The sequence below is a fragment of the Psammomys obesus genome, unplaced genomic scaffold (genome assembly GCF_907164565.1).
Source record: "Psammomys obesus unplaced genomic scaffold, mPsaObe1.curated_primary_1811, whole genome shotgun sequence".
NCBI classification, from domain to species: Eukaryota; Metazoa; Chordata; class Mammalia; order Rodentia; family Muridae; genus Psammomys; species Psammomys obesus.
In genome coordinates, this window is record NW_026585895.1 from 12,162,631 (window position 1) to 12,178,070 (window position 15,440).

At 44.9% G+C, this 15,440-nt stretch overlaps 1 protein-coding gene across 3 annotated transcripts in view; it reads right to left on the reverse strand.

Annotated features, from left to right (window-relative positions):
• Positions 1–15,440, reverse strand: part of Map3k20 (mitogen-activated protein kinase kinase kinase 20) — a 146,370-nt gene that overhangs the window by 41,140 nt on the left and 89,790 nt on the right. For all 3 annotated transcript variants that reach the window (XM_055600301.1, XM_055600302.1, XM_055600303.1), the window contains exons 10-11: positions 12,072–12,178; positions 3,270–3,405 (exon numbers count right to left, since the gene is read on the reverse strand). In XM_055600301.1, coding sequence (XP_055456276.1) covers positions 3,270–3,405; positions 12,072–12,178 — 243 coding nt within the window. The remainder of the gene's footprint in view (positions 1–3,269; positions 3,406–12,071; positions 12,179–15,440) is intronic.

A 15,440-nucleotide genomic window follows, 5' to 3' on the forward strand; every position in this document is an offset into this window, starting at 1 on the left:
TTTGAGTAACCATTATATTAATTTAAAAAAGGAAGAATTAAGTGGAGATTAAATCTCAAGTTAAAAAAAAAAAAAAAGAAATTCAGAAACCCTGTTCCAAGGAAGAGTGCAGAAGAAGGATAAAAGCAGTTTGGCTGTGCGTGCGGCTGAGGAACGGGGTGACCCTACTCTCCCACTGGGCCAGTGCCTGCACACACTCTGAAGACAACTTTGCTTGCTTCCATTTATGACTGACTTTGGCCAGATCTGGCGCTGTTTAATATATTCAAGTTACTGTATAAGTCACATGGGAATAAATTCGAGGTCCTGTCTCCAAGCTTTAAGTCAATTGCAGGAACACATGGAAGCTGTGCGGACACTGCTCAGCATCCACTGAGAAAGTCTCCTTCCTGTAGCCACTAACACCCAAGTCTCCTTTCAATGGGATTCCTGTCTGTGAGGCCTTTCTCATAGTGTCACAGTGCAGACAAACATTTATCCTCTTCCTTCTGCAATTATTTTCCACAGCCAACCTAATCTATAATGTTTGGTTCTAATTCTTTCATGCTACAACTGTCCGGGTGCAAAAACAATGTTTTTACATCTTCTTCTGAGAACAACGCAAATAAAGGTTCATGCTTTTCGCAAGTATAATGCACAAATAATGGAACTCTTAGATGAACTTTGCATTCTGGGTGTGAAGATACTGAGTATTTACTACTTTAAAAAAATTTTAAGATTAAAAAACAAGCAAACAAACGTATCTACTATTGTTGCTGGCAGATGTGTGTGTGTGTATGTGTGGAGGTCAGAGGACAACTTCTGAGGTCAGTTCTCTCCCAACCCTGTAGGTTCTGGGGACTCAGCTCAGGTTTTCAGGCTTGTACTGGCAAGTGCTCTTGGCGACTAGCCATCTTGATGGTCCCATTTCCTAATTTCAGTTACTGCTGGAGCTCAGTTTTCAGAAGCCAGCTCATTCTATTAGGAGAGAATTTTGGCACTGTGGGCTCACTCTCAAGGTCATGTGGTCCAGCCAGCTTGAGAGCCTCACTCATGGAGCAGGGCCTCACTCACGGAGGTCCCCCTTCTCACATCCTCAAAGTGGTTTTCCACTTTGTTGCTCATTTATCTCATCATTGCCAAGTTCCCTTCTCACGTTATGTTAGACTCTAAAGAGTTCCACAAATATTTCTCAAATAAAAGTTTATCTCTAAATTTTTTACAACAAGCTGAACTAAGAATTAAGAATAAACATTACCCCTATTTAAGCACAGAGAGCCCATCTTTCCAAGCATCATTAATATTTTAGTTTTAGAAAGGAAAATGGCATCCTTGAAATAGATCTGATAGTATTTTTATGCCGTTGTGTAAATGTTTGACTCTTATATTTAAGATGAAACTGCCTATAAAAAAGCCCAGTTTTGCTACTTTAAAAAAAAAAAGATTTCTCTTTTTCTCAGCAGTCTAGTTTAAAACCAGCTAGAAACTGAAGAGAGGATGAAAGAAAACAGCTACTTATAAAATACCTGAGCATAAACCCTGTTCCTTAGAAATACCAGCTCCAGGCAGGGGAAACACTGAAAGCAAGTATTATAAACAGAGAAAATTTGGGCCTCATATACGAAAAGGGAGGAAACCTCGTGGATTGCGCCATGCTGTCCAGTGTTAGCTGGTGGCCTGCAAAGCACTTTCTTTAAACCAAGTTTTCTGGAGTTAAAACGCAAGCGTACAACCTACTAAGCACCCGTAGCGTTTTATTCTTTATCACACAACTGTGTTACCAGCGGCAATCATATGCGCAAGGCAGCCCATAATTTCTTAGCAAAACTGATGCCAATAAACCAAGGCAAGGTTCTGAAGTGTACTGTAATAGACGGCTGAAAGTTTTCCTGACAATACCACATTTAAAAGGAGTCAAGCCATGCAGTGCTTTACAGTTAGGGTTTGAAAGTACTTAAAAAGCAAAAAAAAAAGAGCCTCCTGGCCCTCCGCAGATGGGCTGTGGGACAAGGCTGCGTTCTAGCTCCTGCTCCCACCTGCCTGCCAGAACAGGGCTCTTCCAGGGAGCCCTGGGCGCTGCAGCCCGCTGGCACCGACTCAGTCTAAACAGGAAACTCTCTCTTTTATCCCTTCTTTGAGAGTCTGGTTAACTTCCTGGTACTCGCTAGCAAAGGGGAGGTGCCCTTTTAATATCTCATGACAGAATTATGGACAGCTATTCAGTTCTTACCTTAGCATTCCTGGGATTACCAAAGTCATTTTTGAAAAGGGTAAATGAGTAACACTTAAATTCATCCTCCTTTCTGAGGTGAGGGGGGTGCTAGATTGGGTGTCCAGAGGAACTGAAAATAAGAGACGGACTCCCTTATTCTTTAGACACTGGAAGACCTTTTGCAACCTGTCACTCATTGGCTGCACAGTGGAGATTAAGACTAGATAGGAAAGGTCTTTGAGGAACACAAAATGAAGGGCGTTTAACTTTTGTCTTGGTATGTTTGTCAATAACTTTATTTTTAAATCTTTCATTCCTCGTGATTCTAAGTGGACAAATACTGTCCACTGGAAATCCTAGAAAAACCGAGCCTAAGCTCTTACTTGCTTCCTAAAAGTAACTCTTATCTAAAATCTAGGAGAATGCCAAACCACGATGTAAAATTTAATATACAGCTTAAGTTCAAGGTTAAAAGAGAAACAGCCAGTGCTCTTCTAGACCTGGGAAAGAGCAAGGGTCTTCCCAGAGGTAGAGCAAGCAGGCTGCCTGTCCCAGGAGAAGCCTTCGCCCCATTTTATGCTGCTCATAATCTTGGCACTAAATTAATAAGGAATATTAATGCTTGTCATCACCATGTCAGCAGGCCAGCTCAATCTTAGAAAGAAAACGTGGTTAAGCTCTGACCCACCCAAGACATTCCTGGCTGCCTTGCAGTTACAGTTATTAATTACGGGTGGCCTCTAGGTGCAGCTGAACTGCGGCATCCTCGCAGTGTTCTGAGGACCTAACAGATGCCTAAAAATACATCAGATTTTACTCTTGTAACCTTAACAGACAATTGCGGTTCTCCAGGAAACGACAGTTCTAAAGGAAAGATCTAGAAGGAGGAATTTTCCTTTAAATGGTTTTTTTGTTTTGTTTTGTTTTGTTTCTTTAAATCTCTGGCGTTTTGGTGGTTCGCATGGCCTCCTCTCTACCAACGCAGGCCTTGAAGGGTGGGGAGCAGGGCCGGGGAGGAGCGTAGCCATGCCGCCATGCTCAGGAAGTGCCGCAGGAAGCCGCTAGGTGGGGTACTCACCGGGGTGTTGGACTGCTCCGTCAGCTTCTGCTCCCACATCTTCAAACGTCTCTCCCGTTCTTTGAGCTCCTGCTCTTTAAAGCTGAGATCGCGCTCCAGTTTCTTCAGCCTCTCAAGGGTCGCCTCAATTTCACACCTGCAGAGAGAGAACTCTGTGAGTCTGCGCTCCTGCCTGGGCTGCAGACGCTCGGTGGGTCCACGGGAGTCCTAACCAGACTCCAAGCTGACGTGTGGGCTTTGAAACTGGCCAGGAACCGACCGCAGCAGCAGGACTCTTTCTTACCCTTCAAAATCAACAGATGGTTTCTAGTTGGGGAAAAAAAAAAAAACAAACTCAGAGCATTTCGGCAAAGCACTGAAGAGTGACCCACGTGGTACGCGTCGGGAGCTGGCCTCGTGGGCTAGCCATTTAGTCCCTGCTCAGGGTTTATGAAGCTCACAGAGCACCGCTGCCTGGCCTCTTATCCGACTCCCACCACAGCCCCACGAAATGGCAGGGGTCTGTGCTGTGGATGTGAAAATGGCACCAGGTTGGCGCTACCGAGCTGGCGCTCCTGCCCACGGAGTGGCTCAGCGACCATGAGCAACCTGGGATTTCTTTGCCTGTAGGGGTGGTAGTCATCACATGCCAGGGTTCGAAAATGGGCTTCATCCTAAGAATTCCTGGGCCTGCTTGTTGAAAACAGTGAAACACACATACCTAAAACTTTAGAGAAAGCACATGGATTGCTGGGTGGTGAGGCTGTTTCCACTATGTAACAAACACAGGTAATTGTTTTTTTCTCTGTTTTTCTTTTATTGAATGAAAATAGACATTTTCCAGCAATATATTTTGATTATGGTTTCTCCTCCCCTAACTCCTCTGAGATCCCCCCTCCTCATCCAAATCCACACCCCTTCTGCCTATCCTTAGAAAACAAACAGGCATCCAAAGAATAATTGTAAAATAACATGAGATTAAAAACAAAAACATGATAACTGGAATATGACACTCAAACAGAAGGGAAAAAAGCCAAAGAAAAAGCACAAGAAACACAGAAAGATGCACACACACATTTGTACACACAGGGATCCCGACACATGATTTTTATAATCTGGGATACTTGCCCAGAGAAATCCCGAGTTTCTTTTAGCATCTATACTTTTAAAGGAAGCGCTTTTCCTCCTGTCTAGGCCACTCAGAACACTCTGCCCAGTAGCAGAGACTGTTCCCTACAGACACTGAAACTGGCAAGATGGCTGGGCACACAAACTTTCCTGTCTAAATTTATGCTCTGAGAACTGGAAGTTCTCCGCCTTGAGTTTCTGAAGAGCTGCCACACAGATAAAGAGATGAGAAGGTCTGGGGCGGGGCGGGGCGGGGCGTGAGAGAGGCAAAGGAAGACAGGAAGGCTGGAGGTCAGCACCTCTGCTGTCCTGAAAGGACTTTCTGCTGAGACAAGCCCGCACTACACACATATTAGAGCGTCACGGGGAGACCTTGTGAGTGGAAAGAAGGCATGAGCCCTGGAGCTCAGTTAATAGAGACGTCTAAGCAAAACCTGCCCTTGTGTTTCCAGGGGAAAGTCAGGGTAAGTGGCCAGCTCATTCTACTTGTTACGGACGAAGGATCTGTTGCTTAACTCACGGAACAGTTTGCAGGGGGGTCTGTATGAAAAGTCCCTCACATGTGAGACTTCCAGGGTAGCTCTGTGTCCCATGGTCCCTTTCACTGGGGCCGTGTGACAGAGCATGAAGGGACACTAAAGTCACAAAAGCAGAATCTTTTAGAATTACGACTTTATCATCAAATCTAAGCTTAATCCTTAATATTTGACAGAAATATGCCAATTAATGAGCAAGTTTGTTTTAACTTTTCATATAGAGGATTGAAGAGAAAAACTCAGTGTGGAAAACCTTACAGTAATCATCCAAACAAAAGGTGAGGAGCCACTTTGAGCCACTGAGAGGGTGTGAGGGCGGTCAGCAGGATGCTAGGTGTCAGCTAGGTGTCAGCTAGGTGTACTTAGTGATGGGATAGCCTGGGCCACTTGTCTGTGTGACACCAGATAAGTCCTAACTCCCCTGCCAGTGGGATGACAGCTTGCTCCTGTCAGTCAGGATGAAAACACAGTCTGTTTTCCTTGTAATTAAATCCAAGGCCTCATCTCAAATTCTGGCTCAGGCAGCCCACTGTGATTTTGAGCCCTTGTGGAGAACAGATCAACAGTTAAGTAAGCGGAAAGCTGTGAGAGAAACACATACCAACTGGGAAGATAGCCTTCCCTTGATTGGTCCTGAGGCCCAGCGTCCCAGCGCTCTTAAGCTCCAAGAGAGAGTGACTCAAACCCAAGGACATGAAAAGACATCGCTCCTTGTTGTTCCTTTTGTTTGTTTGTTTGTTTTTGATATGGCTGCATCACCTTCCATGCATTTGTTGATGCATTTAGAAAACCTTCCCATTCTAAAACTCTCTCAAACCAAATCCAGCCAAGGTTGATTTCAATCATATCGATTTTCCCTTTCTAGGAAATAAACTATAATTATTATTCTTTCCTTAAACAGATTCACTGTGAAATCATAGGTCAAACTGAAAAAAATATATAGCCATACGGCTTTTCGTATTACATTGTAAGTAGACACGTGGTAAAGGTGTGGTATGAACCCGTGACGGTCCTAACCACCCAATCTGCAAAGATTACATTATTGATCTCTACTTTGTGTCCCCAGAAGGCGTGTCACTGTGACAGTACTTTGTCCGCCGGGGAGAGACAACCAACCAGGTGCTTTGCTAACAGGCGAAGCCTGAATGCTCCGTTTCGGCCCGTGTAGCTCGTTCACATACACTGCTGCAGGTCTGCAGGGCCCCAAGAGGAAACAAGAGCTCACAGCAGGAGCGCCAGGATGCAGGTTCTGCTCATAGGTCAAAGGGAGGAGCAGCGGGTGGTTTGAGAAGCCGAATTGGATACTGACTCCCTTTCCTTCCAGTTTGAGTGGCTGTAAGTATGCTAGGCTTACAGAAGAGTCTCAGAATCATGGACTTTCTGAATTGGGTGCTTCTTCTGCGTGTGTGGAGAGAAAGCCTGGGCAGGAGGCCATCATTTGCAAGTAGCCCAGCTGCCTGGACTCACACTTCACACTTCCATTCGCTCAAAGTCTCTGGACTCTGGAAAAAGTAAGGGCAAAGGAAGTAGTGGCACAGATGTCCTGTCCTTTGAACCCACACCATTCTTTCTGGCATGCGGCACACTGAATGCCAGCTTTTTGACTTGATTGATAACATAAAGTGATCACACCCTGCAATTCGCTTCTGAGGTAAAAAGCATACTGTATGCTAACGGGCAGCTGTCATGACCGGATGGCCACAGTCTGCCTGGGCCTCCTTCTGGCTCCACTGCAGTGCGGTGTGAGCTCCGGCAAGTTCCCCAAGCTGCTGAGGCTTCAGGCTAGCTCCTGGGATGTGACTGGAGTGCTGAGGGGACTGAGAAAGAAAACCCAGATGGAGCACGGGCACCTGGAGGAACCTAATGAACAACGGGGGTTACAAGTATTATTCCCGTCACCCCCTGTGGCTTACCCAGTGGTCACATTCAGTTACCACAGCTCTGCCGCCTCGAACCAGTCAGGTGGCTCGGGTGAGACACATACGCTGTCAGAGCAGAGCTAACAGCTCCTGAGAGGCCTCGAGAAATGGTGCCCTCTTACCGATCAAGGCACCCTCCCCGCAATTCTTCAGCATCAGTTCTCTTAATTCCCCACCTTGAAGATGTGGGGTTTCTGTGTTTGCTGCTGAGATGGAGTTCTGTTCTGTCGTCCAGGCTGGGCTTGAACTTGTGGTCCTCTGACCTCAGCCTCTGAGTAGGTGGGCCTACAGGCATGTACTACTCTACCCAGCTTTCGCCTTGAAGTATTTTAAACATTACATTTATCATTCAATTAATCCAGACTTAATGTAGACGTTTTCAAGGAGAAAAATGTCATTACTCAGTGGCCCACAGACGCTGCTGCATTTTCTAGCGTGCATATGCCTCCACATTAATGCAGTGTTTTATGCTTAGGAGCCGACCATTTTGAATAAATGGGCCTGTAGCCTCCATCCTAAGCTCATTTCTCAGATCCATCGATCAGAGCTCACGGGTAGGGCTGCATCATACTAGATGCGAGGACACTGTTTTTGAAAGCCATTCTTTTTTATTTTTTTATTACACAAGGCTCTGTTTCTAGATTTGGCATTCTAAATGGGGCTGTCTGAACAAGATTCTGTCAAAGCCTTCCCATTGGTTTGCTCTCTAATAAAGTCGTAGAAGAAGGACGTCAGGGGCAAAGTGTATGCACATTTTGAGGTCATCTAATTGTTCTATAAAAAATAAACGAATGTATGAGAAACCTATCAGCACCACTTGATTTTATAATGTGAAAATTTGAAAATCTCATAGACGAGTTATTCTCCCTTTTACTTACTTGTTTGCAAATGAAGTTGAATATTTTCCGTGTGCTTATTATCCATTTGACCTCCTTTTAAATTAATTTGTCAGGTTAGCATGCAAAACAATGAGTTTTCTCATGGTGTCTTCACACACGAATCACTGTTCTTTGTTCTCACTTGCTCCTTCCTCTCTCTGTGCCCTCCTCCATGCCCTAAACCGCCCAGCTCATCCCTGCTTGTGCTCCCTTCTCCCACAAACTCCACTGCCTTCTCTGTTTCCCATCCTACTAGAAAATTCTTCCACTCCGCCAGGAAGCTTTTTCCACCACCCACTCATATGCACATATAAAGATACACATATAATTTTATTTGTGTGTGTGTGTGTGTGTGTGTGTGTGTGTGTGTGTGTGGTATTGTGGTTTACCATCTGTTCTAGTGGGTGTACACAGGTGTGTGTGTGTGTGTGTGTGTGTGTGTGTGCATGTGGGTGTGTGTGTAAACAGGAGGTTGATGTCAGGGATGTCCCTCAATCCCTCTCCACTATTTTCTGAGAGAGAGCCTCCCACTGATTTGATGAGGCTGCCTGGCCAGTGAGCAGCAGAGATCTGCCTGTCTCTGCCTCCCCAGCAGGCGGATGTCACACACATCACACTGAGCCATCTTCACACACTCACACACACACATACACACACACACACACACACACACACATACACACACACGTTCTCCATATATGACAGACAGTGGTGTCTGTCAGTCATGTGTCACTTAACATAATGATACTCAGTTCTATTCAACTTCCTGAAAAAGCCATGATTTCATTTTTCTTTATAACTACGTGAAATTCCATTGTGTCACGTTTTCCTTACCTGCTGATGAACACCTGCGTGGGCTCCATTTCCTGGACACGTGTATATGGCAGTGATACAGGTGGATGCGCAAGTATCTTAGTGACGTGCCTGCTTTGTCCTTCGGCTGTTGTGGTGGTCTGAGTAAGAAGGACCCCATTCAGACATCTGAATGTTTAGTCATCCGGGAGTGGCACTATTTGAAAGGATTAGGAGGTGTGGCCTTGCTGGAGGAAGTGTGTCACTGGGAGTGGGTTCTGACACTTCAAAAGCCCAAGCCAGGTCAAATGGCTCTCTCTTCCTGCTGCCTGTGGATGTGGATGGAGAGCTCTGAGCTTCTTCTCCAGCACGGTGTCTGCCTGTGTGCCGCCTTCCTCCCGCCATGATGAAAATGGACTGGACCTCTGAACTGTAAGGCAGCCCCAGTTAAAGGCTTTCTTTTAAAAGAGTTGCTGTGGTCACGGTGTCTCTTCATACCAATAGAACACTAGGGCAGTGCATACACGTGTAGAAACAGCTCGGTCACATGGAAGTTCTAATTTTGTCCTTTGGAGGAATCTCTGTACTGGTTTCCACAGCGGCCACACACGTTCAGTGCCCAGTGCAGTGAGTGGGTATCCTCATACCCCACATCCTCAGCAGCACCATCATCTTACTTGTTGGTAGTATTCGATTTCTTCTTGTGACAGGTCTGCTCATTACAGTTGTTTTAATTAAAATGTTCCTGGAAAGGCAGTAACTGTAGCATGCTTGGGAACCTAGGAGAGCTTCTCAGAGGATTCTTGAGGCCTAACTGGTTTGCAAGATGGCACCACGACAGAACTGGCTTTTCTACTCTCATTCTTCAGAAGAATGTATAATTTTTTCACATGTTTTATGGTATATGGGCCATGGGATGAAGGCAGAGGCAGAATTTATAACCAGCTTAAAAGATTTCTATCTATCTATCTATCTATCTATCTATCTATCTATCTATCTATCTATCTACCTACCTACCTACCTACCTGTATGTATGTGTGTCTGTTCATGCATGCATGTGTGTGGGTGCCCAAAGAGACCGAGGGCAGTGGGAAGCCTGAAGCTGCAGTTACTGTGTGTCTGAGCCTCCTGATTCCGGTGCTGCGAGCTAACTGCAGTCATCTGAATGAGCAGCAAGTGCTCTCAGCTGCTGAGCCATCTTTTCAGCAACATGAGTTTACTATTTTTTTTTTTAACAAACTGAAAAATACATTTTAATTTTTTTCTCAGATCTAATTTTAACATAATAAATATTATCAGGTACAATTGATTCAAACAAAAGTTTTTCTGGGGATCCCCAGTAATTTTTAAGAGTGAAGGAGAGACGTTGGCGAGCTGGCTCTCTGGGTAGGGGTATGGGCTGTGCAAGCACAAGGACCTGGGTTGGGGTCCTGGCACACACACAAAGCTGGGCGTGGCAGTGCTTGTCGAGAGCCCACTGGGCCTTGCTGGCCACAGCCAGCTCCTGCTCCAAGGAGCAAGGAAAGAGTGTGACAGAGCAGGTTCCTCAACACCCTCCTTCTGTTTCTGCACACACATGCACAGCGGCACTTGAACACACACATGCACACAACTCCCCGTGCACACGCACGCACCATCTCTAACACCGCCATGCACACACACACATGAGAAGTGAACTGGAGTCCTAGGTACAAGCTCTAGTTTACCACACTGGGGAAGAGAGTTATAACTGCATGCATGCCATTTCGTTTGTAAACTTATTTAGGATGAGTGTTGGTTTTGGCTTTAGGAAATTTCTTTTTTTTTTTTTTTTTGCAGAAAATGTACAAACTTTGTTTTCTTTGTTGGCACACTTAAAGAGCGCTATCTCAAACACGTTGATACTTACAATTTTAAAATCCCTCTAATCCGTTGGATAATAGATCAAATAGCATTTCCTCAGGGAACCCCTGCATTATATACTTAGATCGGATCCGATTTGATTGTCAGTGCTCTGTTAGCCACTGCTTTTCTCTGTCATACGGCTTGTCAGGACAGAATGCGGATGGTAATTTGTGTGCTCATATTTAGCACTTTAACATGGATGTTCCGAGGCTGCTGGCGTGTCCCACATGTGGGGACATTGTACTAACTGCTGCCGCCCAGTGCCAGAGGAGCAGCGGCCTCTTCCTCACCAGGGGACAGCTCAGGAATGTGACTAGAAGCCTTCTGCTTGGGCAAAAGCATTTACCTTCCAGGATAAGAGCGCTGTTGTTTATATCACTACCATCATGCTGCCCGCCTGCCTTCCTCCTTCCCTTCCTCCCTCCCTCCTTCCCTTCCTTCCTTCTTCTTTTCCCTCCTTCCTTCTCCTCTCCTTCCTTCCCCATATGTTTACTGAGCAATTGCTGTTGGAAGTGATGGAGACAGAGATACTCCAAATGGCTGTTTGCTTTTCCAACACTCCATCAGTGAGACCCTTTCACTTTGTGACCCCAGAGTGCTGTGGAACTGACCTGGCCAGGGAGTGGAGGCTGTGCCCTTGCAGATGTGCTAGGACAGCAGCTGTATGCTGGCTGGGAGCTGGGGGAGGTGGGGCAGGAGTGTGCAGCTGAAACAGGGAGGCTATAAAAAGGAGACTGCATTGCAGAGGCTCCATGGGGAACGGAAAGCTCAGGGCATGCTCAAGACAAGGCAGGTCTTCTACCCACACACAGAGTTTGAGGGGAATGATCTGATTACATGTGCACTGTAGGAGACAATGGCACACCAGGCTTTTCTTAGTTATTTTAGACCAGAAAACAAAAGCCCTTGGATCTAGATTTGAGCCCACTACATCAATCTTGTATTGCTAAGAAAAATTCGTGAACGTCATTGGCACTAGATAGCTATTTCAAAGGAATGAAAATAAACAAGGTCACTGTAAAAATCAGAAAGGAGTTGAGAACAAGAGGGGCTCCAAGCGCATGCAGTACTGACTTATCACCAGCAGGTGGCGGAGGGCATCACGTTACTGCCAGGGCTATCACAAGCAGGGATGAAGTTACTTCAAATCTCTGCTGAGTCAGGGGAGGAATGGTGTCCAGCTCCCAAACATGCTATTTATATTCCCTGCGTCATTCGACCTGGTCCAACTGTTTCATCTCGGACTGACTTTTTCCACTCACACAATACAATGCTCTCTTTACCGATCTGTTTCCCTAGCATTGATAACATGTAAGGAGTTTTCATAGGTTCCCCGGCCCTTGCTCCAGCAGACAGAGCGCTCCAAGTGGCAGGGCTGACACTGTACGAATCTATTTTTCAAAACAACTTCCTTTTCTGGACAGAGGCCAACGCTTCCTAAAACAGAGTGTGTGTACAGAGCAGAAATGGACATGGCCTCTGTTTCAGAAAATATGCGTTCAATACTCTTCCCAAATGCTTAGACAGCGCAAAGACAGCAAGTGTAGAGAAACTCTTGTATGAATGCAGGGCTCTGGATCTCAGGCTTGCCACCTCCTCCAAGCTGTGCTTAGAGGCCAGGACTGTCCTGGTGTCTGGCTCCCACCAATGAAGCCTCGGGCTGGCACTCAGGCTGTGGCTACCCACCTCCATTCCGCTTTGTTGTGTAAGAATGAATTACACTGGTCAGGAAGGTTCGTGTCATTTGACATCGACTCCAGGATTGAAATGATCTGCTTGAACGATGGCCGCTTCTGAAGAAGACAAAGAGGAACCACTGTGAGACTTAAGAAACGAAGCGACAGGAGAAAGTGCAGCCACAACAGATGAAAAAACGTGACAGGGGTCTGACTTGGCGTGGAAGCATCGGATTATGCGGGTCTGGGAGTCTTATTCTTTACCTGTTGACTTTTAACCACAAGGCGTCAGGTTGGGCCTACTCTTCTGTGGGTAAGGAGAGAGATTCCAAGCCCTACCTTGAGGTACAGCCAGGAACTCCTATGAGAAATCTTAAGTCCTTAGGGACCGCCCTGTGTGGTAGACCGAGTGAAAACTTCAGCAGACTATGCACACTCGGAGCATTCTGCTATTCACTAAACGTTTCCTCTTTTCTGTTTTTATAAAATGTGTGTGGGCCGGCAATATCTGCTTACCAACCTACTGGAAATAAGAAAATTTCCCAAATCAGTTGGCCCGAGGCGGGGATGTGTGTGTATATGGGGGGGGGGGGTTGAATTTTAAGCCAGGATAACGTCATTGTTCTCTGCCCCACATGGAAGCCAGCTCTGGTTCTGGGACTCCGGAGGGCTCTGAAGGCAGCTACTGAAAAAAGCTCGCTTGGTTGGTGTCTAGCAGCCACTCTCTATGCTCACCTCCTTTCACTCCAGCCAAGGCTGAGACAAAAGGTGAAAACAAAAATGGAGGAAGATAATAAAGGAGCCGCACGCTCTCTCCTCATCGTGTCTCCTAATTACACCATTTAAGAACAAATTACAGCTACAGCAATTAAAACACGCATTTTAATTTAGGAGCACAAAAACAGGAAGGAACAATGTTGAGGTGTCATGCTCTCAGGACCTGGTGCTTTTGACATTATTAAGGAAAAAAAAAAAAAAGCACTTTATCCATATCTCAGAAACACAAATCTAGGCTATTTATTGACTTCTGTCTTCATTTATTTCAAGGGCAAACACACATGTGTGTGCATATACAGATAGTGTGTGTGTGTGTGTGTGTATGTGTGTAAAAGAAATCCCATTTAAACATTACTAATCAACAAAGGAAAAAGCTTTAAATAGGGCACATGAACATGAACCTGAGTTTTAAAACTTCGTTCCCATCTTCATGTCTCCCACCATGTGTCAGGTTTTAAATAATAATAAAAAAAGGTGCAACTTTGCACAGGGACTGATTATTCAAAAAATGCAGAATTTTCATTTTGCAAGGAAAAGCAGCAAGAAGGGCTAATGATTTTTTTCTTTTTTAAAGACCTGGTCTCATGGATCCCAGGCTAGCCTCCAACTCTGTGTGGATGAGGATCACCCTGAACTCCCAATCCTCCTTCTCCCTCCCACGTGCTGTGCCTGAGGTGGTAAATTTCAGTGGTCTCAGCTACTGGAGTCAGTAGTCCAAAACCAGCCCGGGAAAAATGGACACTCCCCTTTCCCCCCAACAATGCAGAATTCTTCAGCAATGCTCTTAGGTGTGCTGGCTGCAGAACATGGCGCTGGGCTAGGAACTGTGGGCGCTCCTCTGACAGGCCTTTGGAGTGTCATGTACAGATTGCTTATCACGAAAAGAAGTCACAGCCTATTAAGCATCTTCCTATCTTCTGTATCTATTTTCTATCTCCATTTTATACATAGGACAACTAGTTTAGAAAGGTATATGTTATCCAGCATTACATAGAAATCTGCTAGGTTGTGTTTTTAAACGTCAAATCCTTTATCTCATAGAACATGATACTAATTCCTTCCAATTCTCAGCTTCAGAGATGCCATTTAAGACAAAGCAATACTAAATTTTCATTCATATAGGTGTATAGATATTGTGTATAAATGTATACATATGTATATCTATACATACATATATGTATATATATGTATATATGTATATATATGTGTATATGTATATATATGTGTATATACACACACACACACACACACACACACACATATATATATACACACACACACACACACACACACACACACACACACATATATATACATATATATAAAATTTTACTTTGGACACAGGGTTTTGAATATTCCAGGCTGGTCTTGAATTTACTTTGTAGACTTCTAATTCTCAGCCTCTGCTTCCCTAGGGCTGGGATTACAGACATGCCCAGCCATACTTGGTTTATACAGGGCTGGGGGTTGAACCTGGGGCTTTATACATACTAGGCAAGAACTCTACCAACTAAGCCACACTTCCAACTCCAAGAAACTATTTGAACATATGATTTAGGCCACCAGAGTGCTCTGTCACTTGCACAGTGCTAGGTTTTTCTTGTATGTCTCCCTTCCTCGCTGCAGAACAGCAGCCCTACAGGGAAGCTGAATATTTCGGTCTAAGTGTTAATACTCTAAAGTCTAAGGACTGAAGAAGGAAATAAAATACTTCAACTACTGCTCTCCATACAGCACAGGACTGGCACCAACTCCGAGCCATGGAAAGAAAAGGTACCTCTCAGAAGCTTTACTGTGTTACGGCTTCCGCATCTACTTTCCATTGCTGAAAAGTGCTATAGCAACTGCAGATACTCCCTCGCAGAACCTGCAATCCATTTAGCGAGAAAAGACATCGCTTTACAAGCTAGGGCAGTAACCCAGGTCAACTCTGGGTCTGGGCAGGGGCTCACAGGGTGTCAGGGCTCAGTAGTGTATTAGCGGAGAGAGTGCACGCTTGGGAAACGGAGCCTGTGAGGTGTGCCTGCGGATTAGCCATGAGGATTCAAGTGTGGGCTGCAGCCGCTGTCCAATCAAATCAAACACAGTGGCCTGGGATACTTTTATCAGAATAAAATGTCATGAACGTAGGAAACAAAAATCAGTTTCAGACTTTCTTTCTACTTCATGTGGCTGGAACACAAGATGTTTTGGTTCTAAAAAGTGTTCATCTTCCTACATGTTAAAGACATGACAGTTTCATGGCTATTGCTCTGGGCTTAAATTCCTTGTTGCATGACATGATCATAATATCATTTGAGTGCACACTCTTAGGATTTTAACTAAAGCAGTAGCAAGATTTTCACCAAGGAATTAAATCATACTGAAATATAATTATAGTTCTAGAGATCTGGTTGCAGGAATCTAGTTCAATGTCAATAATTTCAAGTGAAATTTCTAAACACAAGAGAGAGAACACTATTGTATCATTGTCTATGTTGCAACAGACACAAAAGTAGAGGGGTCATGACAGCATTTAAACAGGACATGTTTGACAATAAACTTACAAACATCTGCTTATAATTTAACCTAATCAGTGGTAAAATGTACATCTCTTTTAATG